Source organism: Convolutriloba macropyga, chromosome 13 (genome assembly GCF_964194025.1).
Source record: "Convolutriloba macropyga chromosome 13, txConMacr16.3, whole genome shotgun sequence".
Lineage (NCBI taxonomy): Eukaryota > Metazoa > Xenacoelomorpha > Acoela > Convolutidae > Convolutriloba > Convolutriloba macropyga.
The window spans coordinates 13,689,016-13,703,733 of record NC_134480.1 but is presented as its reverse complement, the minus strand read 5'-3'; the positions used below and the strand labels follow the sequence as shown (position 1 = coordinate 13,703,733).

The 14,718-nt window shown below is 34.9% G+C and overlaps 1 protein-coding gene across 1 annotated transcript; it reads right to left on the bottom strand.

Moving 5' to 3' along the window:
• Positions 1–11,703: 11,703 nt before the first annotated feature.
• LOC142352281 (uncharacterized) lies at positions 11,704–13,603 on the bottom strand. Its single transcript, XM_075404782.1, has one exon. It carries the CDS (start codon positions 13,597–13,599, stop codon positions 11,908–11,910), a length of 1,692 nt encoding a protein of 563 aa, XP_075260897.1. The 5' UTR covers positions 13,600–13,603; the 3' UTR covers positions 11,704–11,907.
• Between the last annotated feature and the right edge of the window lie 1,115 nt (positions 13,604–14,718).

Genomic DNA, 14,718 nt, shown 5'->3' with positions numbered 1-14,718 from the left:
GTTTTCCTCAGCTGAACTCAGCAGCTGTTCGAAATTTTGTATCAGCATGCAATCGTCAAGGCACAGAATATCTCTCGCTTTTCGCTGCATATCGACAACTTTGTCAATAGTTTCGACAACCTCTCGCTCTTTTTCTGAAAATAAACCGCCATTATTCTCCAAAAGCTTTAAACCAGCTTCTCTTAAACTCTCAATCTCCTTGATGAAACGCTCTTTTACTTGATTTTGCTCAACTTCGTGGCAGTTTTTCTGCTTGATGATAGACTCTTTCAGTGCTCTCAACGGCTTCTCGCCCAGTTCGAATTCAGTTAGAATTTCAAACACTTCCTTTTTCAGTTCAGACGCTCTTTCTTCAATATCGCCTAAATCATGCTTGCCGTGGTTTTTATAACATTTAGTGCAAAATGTCGTGTCGCACGTTTTGCAATAGAAACTATGCAGTGTTTTATGAGCGTCGCAAATTAGCGGAATCTGTCCTTTAAGAGTTTTGACATCATGACCTCGTTTGACATGAGAAGTGATACATGAATCACATAAATGTTCTTTTTGAACTTCATTGGTACATTCGTCAGACTGTGCAGGACAATTCTCGCAGCAGTACAGATTCACTCCACTATCACCACACAAACAACACTTCGTAATTTCCATTTAAATCTGCAAAAAAATAGCAATGCAGATTGTTGATCAGTTAAAACTGATATGCACAGAAGTAAAAGCCATCTATTTGTTGAAAATAAACATATGATTTAAGCAAAAAATAGCAAACACCACGTCCATTTTGCAGCTGCGCAAGTGTTAAGTGTAAAATGCTCAGAATCAGAATTCACTTGATACTAAAAACGGTAATTTTTGCTAAGGTCTAATTTAGAGAATACACCAGGAAGGTCTAATGTAGACCTTTCTGGTATATTCTAACGGAGAGAATTTTTTGCTAAGGTCTAATTTAGAGAAAAATTGTTTGATCTTTCTATTAAATCAGAAAGTTTTAGTAATGTTCAAATGCTGCCTCCGTTGAAAGTAACGGCCCTGATTAGCACAAAAAACGGTTTCATTAGGAACCCAGAGAAACCATCACAAACATGAACGAAGACTGTACTGTACATCAGTCTTCTCGTGCACACATTAGAAATATCACATTTGTTCAGTTGGCTTCAGTTTCAGGTAAATGAAACCAAAAACAGCTACAAAGTACCATATTTCTACAAAATTAAATCAAGAATTCATAGGCAAAATGAATAAAACAAAATTTTTCCTTTCTACTTACTTTTAACTCTGTTCCAGTTACATTGATAACGCGTTGAACTACAAAGAAAACGCGTTGAACATAAATTTATGAAAAAAAACTAAGTGAAGCAACCCGCGAAAAGTTCAAACAATACTTTGTCTTTTGATTTTTATAAAAAAGTATTCATTATAATATTATTTAAAATTGTTTATAGGGCCAACAATATGCTGGAAATTGACCAAATTGACGCAGGTCATTAATGCAACAGAAAAAGAAAAAAATGATTAGAGAGAAATTGGCAAAGTATCAAAAAGTTTTCTGATTTACCTTTACCTAATGCAAAATGAACGGGCTTTTTCTGTTTATCCGGTTTCCTTTGATTTTCCTCATACGACCCTGATTGTATTTACTTCTTAGCAAAATTCACTGAGTTAATGCTTTTGAAAACTATTCAGTAGAAAAAGTTAGTATAAGTCAAAAAGCAAACGTGTCCTAGGTCAAAAATCAGTCGCAAATTAGGTTAACAGAAAAACGTTATCGAAAGGTAAAATGATTTAAAAAATGACATAGCCTGAAGAATTCGGGAACCGACTCAATGTGTCCTCTATGTCGGAAAAAAACCTCTTCAATTAACTGGCACCTAACAAACTCTAAAAAATTTTTAAAAAACGATTTAAAAAATTTCAAAAATTGCTAAAGAAAAAAATTGTACAAAAAAACTAGAAAAAATCATTTTATACTTTAGATGATACAACTACACCAAATAACAAAAAATATTTTTCTATGGAATTGAAATCCAGTGTGTCATGTAAGGCTCAAAAATGTTTCTATTTACCAAAAAAATGAAAATTTTGAAGAAATTTGGGGAAAAAGTTACAAAATTTATGAATCTTCTGCCATTTTTTTTCCGCAAAAACACAATTTTATGCCATTGAAAACTGTAATCATCCGGTAAACAAAAAAGAACACTTTGAGCAATCGGCGACATTTCATTTCCCAATGAATGCAATAAAACAAAACAATGCCCAAAAAATTGCCAAACTAGCTTTAAGAACAGCAAAATAGCTGAAAAAACCGAAACTATTATTATAATCCATCCAAATCACAAAACGCAAAGCAAAACCAAAAATTTAAATTTAAACCCCCCCCCCCCCCCCCCCCCCCCCCCCCGTCAAATGCATTTCCTGATCTCATTCCAATTTCTCAAATAGCTCCCCCTTTCCAAATTGCAATTTATTTTTAGTTACAAAAACTCAAAAGTAGCCTCTAAAGGCTACGAAACGATGTTTCTCCTTTTTCAGTACGATGTGTAAACAAAAGGTGAAAATTTGACTGAAGACAAAATTTGACTGAAGACAAAAGCATATATATTCCACCATTTTGAAAAAAATGGAAAAAGCCTACTCGTCCATATAGTAAAAACATTGTCCACCAACTGTTTGTTATTGTCAATAATTTGCTGGGTAATGGAGAATCTTGAAACAAAAACCAAAAAATCAAGAATCATCCCCTCAAAAAGAGACATTCTATATTGCTATCGAGTTTGCCAACATCAGTACTTTGCTGGTTAACGTGGGATTTTGAAAAGAGATTTGTGCGCAATGTCTTAGCGACAGTTTCCACGTAATGTGATTTTTGTTAGGTGTCTGTGATTTAATAGTGTTGGCACAAGTAACAACAGAACGTAAACGAACATATAGAATTGATTATAAAGCACAATTGAAAGAGATATGAAAAGAAAAAGTCACGCGAAACGATACGGATTTTTCAAAAATTCTCTGACGTAAAACTAAACACTTAATAACGTACATAAATAGTATTTACGCTTAGTTTCTGTTTGTAACCTATGCGCTGTAGAGAGAAAAGTGCACCCGTTTTTGCTTGACAAACAAAATCGCTAACTGCCAGAAAAACCTCGACTGAGAGCTTATCAGTTAAACTATTCAAATCATTAATTTTCAAATGCCTTGTACCCATTTAAGTTTTGCATCAATTTTCTGTTATATTTCCTCATTTTAGACATTTCGTTTGAAACTTGTAATTTTGACGTAAAAAATTATGATTGTATAACTTGCACTTAAGTGTCAATGATAATTGGCACTACTACCTTCTGAAAAGTAATTTAAGGCTGTCAATATCTCTAAAATTGAAAAGCTGCGAATTATGACTTGCGAGCAGTTAAAACTGCAGAGATTTTCAGAAATCGTTTAAATAGCCGGTATGAATTGTTCAAACCACGGGTTTCAGTTAACCAAAACAAAAACACTCCAGCAAACCCAAAAAATTATTCAGCCGATATGTCTTCAAAAGGGTCAACCAAGATGTCTTGAATTGAAAGAGAGAGAAAGAAAGAGAGAGAGAGAGACTCGTGCAACAGCTTATAGAAACAGAGGGATTTAAATCATTTAAGACAGAAATTGTTCTAATAAACTACTCAGATCAATGTCTTCAATCACTCGAAAACAAATAACGCAAATTTTAGTTAAAAACTACTCTGAGAAGCTCATGATCTTCTTTTTTTGAATACTCTATTAAGAATTTCGATGAACAAATACATTAATTTTAAATATGACTTCAAAACTTGAAAGAAACGTAAGTCTACAAAAATTTGTACCCCGTGTATTGAACTTAATAAGCAGGCTTCAGATATCAAAACGGGCAAATCTTCTCAGATTGAGTCTTTGGGCACGATTTTAGCTTGGAAGAATGTTGATTAGTTCACGCTATTGCATGAACTGTTGCTGGACAAGAGTGATTTCACAAAATTAATCTTTGTCCGATAGTCACTCTGCTAAAAATCAAAAGTTGACACATAATCAACACAGTTAGTATTTACGTTGAGCTTCAGTTCGTAACCTATGCGGTTTAGAGAGAAAAGCGCATTCGTTTCTGTTTGAAAAATATAACCTGCTTATTGACAGAAAAACCTCGAATGACCTCTTGTCATTAAAAAAATTCAAAATCTGTAATGCTGAAATGTTTTATATCAATTTAAGTTTTGAATCAATTTGATGTTAGATTTGCTCATTTCAGACACTTCGTTTGAAACTGGTAACTTCTAGTTAACTTTTTATTATCATATAAGTTGTACATAATAGTTTCAATAATAATCGGCACTACTAACTTCTGAAATGTGATTTAAGGCTGTCAACATCTCAAAAATTGAAGAACTGCGAATTACGAGAGATTAAAATTGCTGAGAGATTTTAAGTAGCGTGTATGAGTTGTTCAAACCACGGGTTTCAGGTATCCAAAAGAGACACTCCAGCAACACCAAAAAAAAGTTATTCGGCCAATATGTCTTCAAGAGAGTGAGCGAAGATGTCTTGAATAAAGCGAGAGACTCGTGCATCGACTTATCGCAACCGAGGGATTTTGGTTAAAAAATACTCTGAGAAGCTGATGATCTTATTTTGTCATTACTCTTTGCAATTTCGAAACAAAGACTACAATTTTAAACATCAGTTCCATGCTTGAGGGAAGAGAAGTCCACAAATATTTGAACCTCGTGTATTGAACTCAAAAAGTAAGCTTCAGATATCAAAACGGGCAACTCTTATCAGATCAAGGAGTGTCCTTTTGCACGATAATAGCTTCCAGTGAGATTGATTAGTTCAACTTTGTGTATGAACGGCTGCTGAACAAGAAAGTGATTTTACAGAAACTTAATCTTTCCGATTGTCATGCTGCTTGATCACGACGTTGCCTATCCTTCCCTCTCTGTCGTATCATGAATCTTATGTTTCCATTAATTCAAGTTTCAATTATTTTGTTTACTTGTTTGGTTTCATGACATCAAAAGTTACAACTCATTTTCCCTTTTACATGACTTTTTAAAAACCTGATAACATTACAAAGTGATTTAGAATCAACAAAAACAGGGCACTTTACACAAATTAATGGAGAAGTTAATACTGGGCACTAACATCTGCTAAATTTCAAGTTGATTCTAGTTTAGTTCAAAACCTATTGCGTTGCCTACAAGAGTAGTGCTTCAGAGAAAAAACTGCGACGAAAGTGAAGATTCATGCCACTACCGCCAAGTAAACAACAGTGCCCACAAGAGCTGTCATTTCTACCAGGAAAACAATGAACAGGCATGGATACAACGTTTCAGAACATCGTATTCTGTCTACAGGAGGACTCAACAAGCAAGTTGATAATTTAAGAGCAGCATGCGACTTCAGGTGCATTATCTAAAGCGCGAGCATTTTAGAACAATTCTGCAAAAAGTTTTTCTGTGAAATTTACCTTTAAGATAGTAGAAAATGTCGTTTTTATTAAATCAAAAACTGGAAAACTGATAAAGTCAATGACATTGTTATGTCACGCAAGAAAAAAAAATTCTGAGGGGTTTGTTGAATCTTCAATACGAGACCACAGTAGGATAAATGAGTTCCCGGTAGGTTAAATTATCACTGAAAAGTAATTAAGAGAAACAATTTTGAAAAATAAGAACTTTCCAGATGTCTTCATTGATAGCGCATGCTTCTTTAATGACCCCTGCTAATGAATTCCGCACTTCCCTGGCGCTCTAATTAATGAAGACCACTGTAGATACTCAATCCTTTTAAAGTCGTATTTGAAAATTGAAAAAAATCTTTCTGAACAATTTAAAGCAAAAAGTTTAAAAACAAGGAAAATAAGCAAATTTACTAAGCTCAAATTTCAAAAGAACCGCAATTTCTCGCAAAATCATGTTAAAGGATCAAAACGACGCTGTCTGAACCTCTTAAAAACCAATTTGAAGAATAACTGCCCACATGCTACTGAGTAAAGACACTAATCTGAAATTTTTCTTAACAGTTTGATTGCTCTGCAATTATATCCAATTGAAGTTTTTACAAACACTAGAGGAATATAATCAAACAGTAGCAGTCAGAAGCTAGCACACTACTGCTCCATGTTTGGCAGCTCTTGCTTGAGTTCTTATATTCTTGTTATGCAGTTATATTACTTCAACTTATCTACCAACAATCTAATCTGTTTGAAAACGGTTGCTTCATGAAGTATACGAAGAAAATCATGTCTCGAAATTTTTCCTGTTTTTCAAAAAGGGGGGTTTCCTGCTATCTGTAAATGAAATTTCACAAATAAAATTGAAAGCCTTTAACACACTGCTAGATTGGCTATGCAAGTTCTCTACAAATTTTGCTGCATCTAAACCAAACAATTTGGTCAAAAATTTTGAAATAAATTTTCAAAAAATTTTGTGACGTGTAGTATCAAGATTTTTTTCATATGTTCTTCAATAATTTCAATATTTCGCCATTTAATAAACATCAAACACAATAATTGCACGTGGAATTAGAATTCAGTCAAGTTTCTCACTGTTTTCAATTGAGCAGAAGTTCGCAGCGCCCAATAAGAGAAACCAATTTTTTTTTACTAATAATCTATCTGATATGGTTAATTTTTTGCAATATCGCGCAAACCGTTTCTCGATAAAACACGTGTAAAATGTTAATTTAAAAACTAGTGTTATCTTTACGCTTTAAACTCTTTCAATTGGTCTTCAATGCTTAATAGCTAAAAGTAGTATCAGCCTAGTGATTAATGGAACAAGAGGTAGCATTTGTTGATCACTTTATCTGCTGTATATGCTCGTTCCTTAATATAGTCATCCAATTAAAAAAATGTTTCACATTTAAGAACTTTTAAACTTTACTGTGATTCCTTTAATTACACATGTAAGTGCTCAGCTTGAAAATCAAGATATGCCATTACTTTGCATAACTCTAGAAGCGGTATGCATTAAAAACAATTGACGTTTAAATAATTAAATGTATAAGAGAATAAGCTTCCTTCGAAGACAGCAAACATGATGATATCAACTTATCAGAGCAGACACCACTCGGAGAGCTAAAAGAAACCACAAAATCAGCAACGGTTTTTGATTCAGATAATTCTTAGAGGACACGTCTAGTAAAATGAGCTCACATTTTGGCTGCTCTCCCACTTTGATATTGATAATAAATTTATGCAACAAATATTAATCAGGTATAAGAGTATTATAGAAAACTGACTCACTTTTGCGATGAGCTATTTCGTTTCAAGTTTCTCTTAGGTATAAAAAACTATCTTTCTTCCAACAACAATGAATTAGGCGTGCAGCGGAGCTGATCTTATTAGATGAACACCCTTTCAAGGACAAAATTAACAGTAGAGTAAGAATCGCATGACCAGCAAAATTTAAAACGAACCTATCGAAGCCAAATCATTTTGTTCACGTTTATCAACATACTTAATTAGTAACTATTATTAATACGTCACTCATACATGAAGTCAAACTCAAACTATAACTCGAGCTCGAATTACTCCACCATCCCCAAGGCCTCAATTGCCACTTATTCACAAATCGGAATTAGTATTGCTTCATTCTCGGAGATTGGTCTGCGAATCGACTTGTTGTTGATACAGAATACTCGATATATGTTCACTATGGTTAATGAATGACATCAAATTTACACCCAAAAAATGTCGTTATGGAAAATCATTATCTAAAACCAAACATAATTGCAATCTTGATATATCAAATGACGTTAGTAGCTGTGGAAATAACTTGAAAAACTACCAAAAATCAGTTAAACTCAAAGTTTGGCAATACTAAAATTACAAACAGTCCGTATTAAATCACAAACATTAAGCGCTAAATTGTTAGTTACCGTGTCTTTTCTCTGTAGGTAAACTTGGTGATTGTACAGCTTCCCTTATTCCGACTTATTGAAAAGAAAATTAATTTCTAAATAGTCGAAATTTCCATTGGGGAACGAAGCTCCTAATAAGTAGATTTATAGCACAGTTAAACTGTTCGTTTTTGTTTCATTCACTTAACAAAAGCCTTATTGGATTCCAGTTTCTCGATTGGTAAACCGAAGAACTTGTTCACAAAGAAAAAATTTAGCATAACCGACTAACGCCGGGCGAATTGCTCTCAAACAACCGTCGAGCGATTGGCTTCGTCAGTAGCTAGCCACGGTTTAGTGAAGCTAGCTTTAGCTTAATTAAAGGGGCGTGAGGTGAGCGCACCGGGGGGGGTGATAGGGGGCAACGCTGGGGGGAGGGGGGTGGGTCTTTTCGGCTTCACGAGAACCTTACGGCCTGAACAATAAGCAGGGGCGGGGATTGGGTGGGGGGGGGAAGCGAGAGGGGTGATGTGGAGGGGTTTGGGGTGAAGTGAGCGGGGTTTGGGGAGAAGTGAGGGGGGGTTGGGAGTGAAGTGAGGGGGCTGATGGGGGGGGGGTGGGGGTCAACCTTTCAGAAACACCATTCACGTCATGCATATAAGTCTCCAAACCAGTTTTTCTGAATCCCATGCTTGGGACTAGTGAGCTGAGAGACTCCAAGAGAACCTAATGCCCACTGGGCGCTACCTGTTTATCCCATTTCTGAAGACTATAAGTCAAATGCGTCAGACGAAATCCGTCAAGCGATAATTCGCATCAAAAAAGACCAACATAACTAATATAATTGCTACAAACTACGTTTGAGAGCAATTAACAATTATTTTTTTAGCCCATGCATTAAGATTGGGTATTAAAAAAACCGGGCTCATCAATATAGTCAAAGTTATATTGTTTTTTCAAGAATTAGCTCTACCGAACGTTCACAATCACTTAATTTATTAGCTCCCCGGCAATTACGATACGATCTGGTAGAAAATAAAAAAATACTTGTGATTTTGGATTTATTTAACATTAGAAAGTTGATTAGTTTAAGTAAAGCGATTTAATATACAACAACGCTGCAGGCTTAATTATTAGGACTATCAGTGTATCAACTAATGCGAAGTTATTCTCGAATATAGCGGATAACAGTTCACAAAAATGGCAGAAATGCCATATCCGGACAGAATTGTAGCCACTGAAACGAACTGGACAATGCAAAACTTTCTTGCCTCACTTTTTCACTGAGAGAACAGGTCAAAACAAACCAACACCTCCAATACAACTTAAACTTGTTCAAACGTAAGAATATCAGAGCTATTAAAAATACTAGAAGAGCCTCAATTCGTGCTCCAAACATTAAATTTCAATAGAAATAGTTGAACTGTAAATGCCCCCTTGAAGTCGCTGGCTATATACGGGGTGCCAGAAATCCGCGTACATAAGTTCCAAGTAAATTCGGAAGGAAAATTAAAAAGAGCAGTCGGTATAAGATATTTTTTTAACTAAGCTAAACAACACCAGAATATCACGCTATCAAAAATAGTCAAACTGAATACACTAATAAATCGTATCTAAAGTAAATATTTTTTCATCTGATATTTTACCGTCGAACGGCAACGAACAGTCCGATATAACTTGTATTTGATTCAATCAAGAGAAAACTCAATAATAAAGTATAGGTGCTCAATGACCATTAAAAACAGCATAAACAATCAAATCCCCTTTGGTTATCACCCCCCTCCTCCCTGGAGACAGCTGGCAGAAACAGATAGTGGGGCGATTTTTCTGATTCGTCCATCAAAAAATTATTAGGACATGTCCAATAAAATTTCTCGACACTCCAAGATGCATCTTTGTCGCATTTCAACTTGGTAATAGATTTGTTTTTCTTCGACCAAACAAACACAGTCAATTCGTCGTCTGGACCATAAACACTGACATGGTCAATTGAATCCAACATATGTATATTGAAATCAATTCGGTATTGTTTATCGAGTATGATGTGGTAGAGTAATATGACATTTTTATCAATCAAAAAGCAGAAAAAAGGATACACTTGGGAAGAAATCAAAATAGGGAATTCAGAGCAATTAAAAACCGCATTTTTAATGTGACTAAAACAGACCTTCTCATCGACCACACTCCAATAGCATTGATGAACCCGGTTGTTGTAAATATATGGACATATAAAATTTTGCCTCATGACTAATAAGTCCAGTTTTTTGGCTTCATAATTTTTTGATTTATCATTTCTTGCAACATGAAAGAAAGCATCCATAGTCCGGACAATCAAATTTGACATAATGTCATCAAAATAGACAGCTTCAACTTCTTCTTTAAAAGGTAGACAAGCCAGCTGTCGCACACTACGGACATCTAAAACACTGTCATATTCAACTTGTTCTATTGTCAACTGGTCTTTCGTAATTAGCAACCTGTTCGTCGAAACTACTTTCTTCAATGTTACCCGATTATCTTTGTGGTCAAATGAGCAACGAATACTGAATGAAAATCGCTTTATATTCAACCGCCCCTTTTTACGGTTGTCGCTTGACGGAAACGGAGGTTGCAGCTCCTTCTTCGTTTTATCGTCTTTTGTCGAAGTCAAACTAGATGCCAATTTTGGCATCAACTTTAACTTGAAATTTGCAACCTCATTCGACAATTGAGAAACGCTGCAACTGCTACACGTAAATTTTTCAGCTATGACATCATTTGAAACTTTTCTACACTTCAAAGAGAAATCATGTAGTTGTCCGAATTCTCGTATTAACATCGAATTATCAAGACTCAATAAATTTCTGGCTTTTTGTTGCAGATCAACACTGTCGTCAAGAATATCAACAACTTGCGCCTCCCTTTCTGAGAAAAGCCCAGAGTTCTTTTCAATAACCTTCAGCCCAGCCTCCAAGTTATCTATCTCTTCTATAAAACGTTCTTTCAGTTGCTGTTGTTCGCTTTCATGAGATAGCTTCTGCTCAGTTGAGAGTGAGCTGAGAGACTCCAAGAGAACCTAATGCCCACTGGGCGCTACCTGTTTATCCCATTTCTGAAGACTATAAGTCAATTGCGTCAGACGAAATCGGTCAAGCGATAATTCGCATCAAAAAAGACCAACATAACAAATATAATTGCTACAAACTACGTTTGAGAGCAATTAACAATTATTTTTTTTAGCCCATGCATTAAGATTGGGTATTAAAAAAACCGGGCTCATCAATATAGTCAAAGTTATATTGTTTTTTCAAGAATTAGCTCTACCGAACGTTCACAATCACTTAATTTATTAGCTCCCCGGCAATTACGATACGATCTGGTAGAAAATAAAAAAATACTTGTGATTTTGGATTTATTTAACATTAGAAAGTTGATTAGTTTAAGTAAAGCGATTTAATATACAACAACGCTGCAGGCTTAATTATTAGGACTATCAGTGTATCAACTAATGCGAAGTTATTCTCGAATATAGCGGATAACAGTTCACAAAAATGGCAGAAATGCCATATCCGGACAGAATTGTAGCCACTGAAACGAACTGGACGATGCAAAACTTTCTTGCCTCACTTTTTCACTGAGAGAACAGGTCAAAACAAACCAACACCTCCAATACAACTTAAACTTGTTCAAACGTAAGAATATCAGAGCTATTAAAAATACTAGAAGAGCCTCAATTCGTGCTCCAAACATTAAATTTCAATAGAAATAGTTGAACTGTAAATGCCCCCTTGAAGTCGCTGGCTATATACGGGGTGCCAGAAATCCGCGTACGTAAGTTCCAAGTAAATTCGGAAGGAAAATTAAAAAGAGCAGTCGGTATAAGATATTTTTTTTAACTAAGCTAAACAACACCAGAATATCACGCTATCAAAAATAGTCAAACTGAATACACTAATAAATCGTATCTAAAGTAAATATTTTTTCATCTGATATTTTACCGTCGAACGGCAACGAACAGTCCGATATAATTTGTATTTGATTCAATCAAGAGAAAACTCAATAATAAAGTATAGATGCTCAATGACCATTAAAAACAGCATAAACATAATCAAATCCCGTTTGGTTATCACTCCCTTCCTCCCTGGAGACAGCTGGCAGGAACAGATAGTGGGGCGATGTTTCTGATCTGTCCATCAAAAAATTGTTAGGAAATGTCCAATAAAGTTTGTTGACATTCCAAGATGCATCTTTGTCGCATTTCAACTTGGTAATCGATTTGTTTTTCTTCGACCAAACAAACACAGTCAATTCGTCGTCTGGACCATGAACACTGACATGGTCAACTGCATCCAACTTATGTACATTGAAATCAATTCGGTACTGTTTATCGAGTATGATGTGGTAGATTAATATGACATTTTTATCAATCAAAAAGCAGAAAAAAGGATACACTTGGGAAGAAGTCAAAATAGGGAGTTCAGAGCAATTAAAAATCGGATTTATAATGTGACTAAAACAGACCTTCTTATCGACCACATTCCAATAGCATTGATGAACCCGGTTGTTGTAAATATATGGACATATAAAATTTTGCCTCATGACTAATAAGTCCAGTTTTTTGGCTTCATATTTTTTTGATTTCTCATTTCTTGCAACATGAAAGAAAGCATCCATAGTCCGGACAATCAAATTTGACATAATGTCATCATAATAGACAGCTTCAACTTCTTCTTTAAAAGGTAGACAAGCCAGCTGTCGCACACTACGAACATCTAAAACACAGTCATATTCAACTTGTTCTATTGTCAACTGGTCTTTCGTAATTAGCAACTTGTTCGTCGAAACTACTTTCTTCAATGTTACCCGATTATCTCTGTGGTCAAATGAGCAACGAATACTGAATGAAAATCGCTTTATATTCAACCGCCCCTTTTTACGGTTGTCGCTTGACGGAAACGGAGGTTGCAGCTCCTTCTTCGTTTTATCGTCTTTTGTCGAAGTCAAACTAGATGCCAATTCTGGCATCAATTTTAACTTAAAACTAGCAACCTCATTCGACAATTGAGAAACGCTGCAACTGCTACACGTAAATTTTTCAGCAATGACATCATTTGAAACTTTTCTACACTTCAAAGAGAAATCATGTAGTTGTCCGAATTCTCGTATTAACATCGAATTATCAAGACTCAATAAATTTCTGGCTTTTTGTTGCAGATCAACACTGTCGTCAAGAATACCAACAACTTGCGCCTCCCTTTCTGAGAAAAGCCCAGAGTTCTTTTCAATAACCTTCAGCCCAGCCTCCTTCAAGTTATCCATCTCTTCTATAAAACGTTCTTTCAGTTGCTGTTGGTCGCTATCATGAGATAGCTTCTGTTCAGTTGTCAACTCTTTTGTCGCCCGTAAAGGTTTTTCCTTCAACTCAAATTCCGTCAAAATTTCAAACAATTTCTGTTTTAGTTCCTTGGCTCGCTCTTCGATGCTTCCTAGTTTATGTTCACTATGCTTCATAGAACATTTAGTGCAATATGTTACACCACATGTTTTGCAGTATAGGGTATGGAGCATTTTGTGAGTCGCACATATCATCGGCTTCTGACCTTTCTCAGTTTTAACATCATGATTTTGTTTCACATGAGGCATAATGCAAGAATCGCATAGACCTTCCCTTTTTGAACATTTGTCAAATTCAGCAGGACAATCATCGCAGAAGTAAAGATTCGTGCTAGCATCGCCACATAACGAACACGTCACACTCACAGTTTCCATTTCCAACCTAAAAGACAAACATTTGAAGCACTAAAAAACAACAATATCAAAAAAATACAGTTTCAGAAGAACAGCTTCAAAAATAGTTAAGAATAGTTCTTATAAAAATAAAACTTTTATAAAAAAAATTTTTGTAGAATTAAGATTCTGCACATCTGGAATTTTTGTATTATTTTCCAGAAAGATTTTTATATACGGCGTGCTCTAATATAACTATTTGACAGTTTTCACGTTGAACGAAGGGATTCATGCTGAATTTTGTCCTAAAAACTAACAGCGGAAATCTGTTCTGTGAAGTAATTCAAGAGCGAAATGTAAATATCGCAATGCAGACGAATCTATTCCACTACTACTATGTTGAAAAATTGATATAATGAAAATCCAAAATTATAATTAAAAAAACAAGTTAAATCGAGAAGCATTCAGATAGAACAAACAAAAAAATTAATATAGAGACAAGGAGGCTCCGTAATGTGCGTACACACATAATGTTCCGACCCAGCTCATCCATATTCTTGACTTCATTGGCTACCAATTGATGAAGAGATAGAAAAACTTTCAAAAACACATCGTTCAAAAAACAACCAGTGAAACACGATAAAGACACACTACAGGTCAAATAAAGGTTGTTGATAATACGACTACAAGAAAGGATATTAGTAAAAATCGAACAACAAACATTATTTACGACCAAATCTCGATTAAAAAAATCATAAAATTAAACTCGCATCAGATAAAAACAAAAACAAAACAATTTAACCAATACTTCATTAGAAAAGATATGAGACATGTCCCCAATGCTAAGGGTTAGCAGGTCGAAAAAATGAACAAATAGGTGCGAAGTTCAAAAATAATTTTCCAATTTTGAAAACAATTAATTTCACAGTTATTAATGTCATTAGATATCAACTGAAACCACAAAAATGTTCACTTATATCTACATTGGGAAGCATTTGAGACATGTCATTATGCAATTGCGCAAATGGTTTTTTCAAAGCCAATGGAATCAACTATCTTTGTTATAATATAAAAAGAAACCAAAAATCCTTTGAAATGTACAAATATAGAAAAATCAAACATTTTATGAAATCTCGAAGTAACAATAGAAATCCAGCCCAG

What these genes read in the sequence shown, in the direction of transcription:
- LOC142352281 (XM_075404782.1), bottom strand. Translation starts at nt 13,599, where the DNA reads ATGGAAACTGTGAGTGTGACGTGTTCGTTATGTGGCGATGCTAGCACG.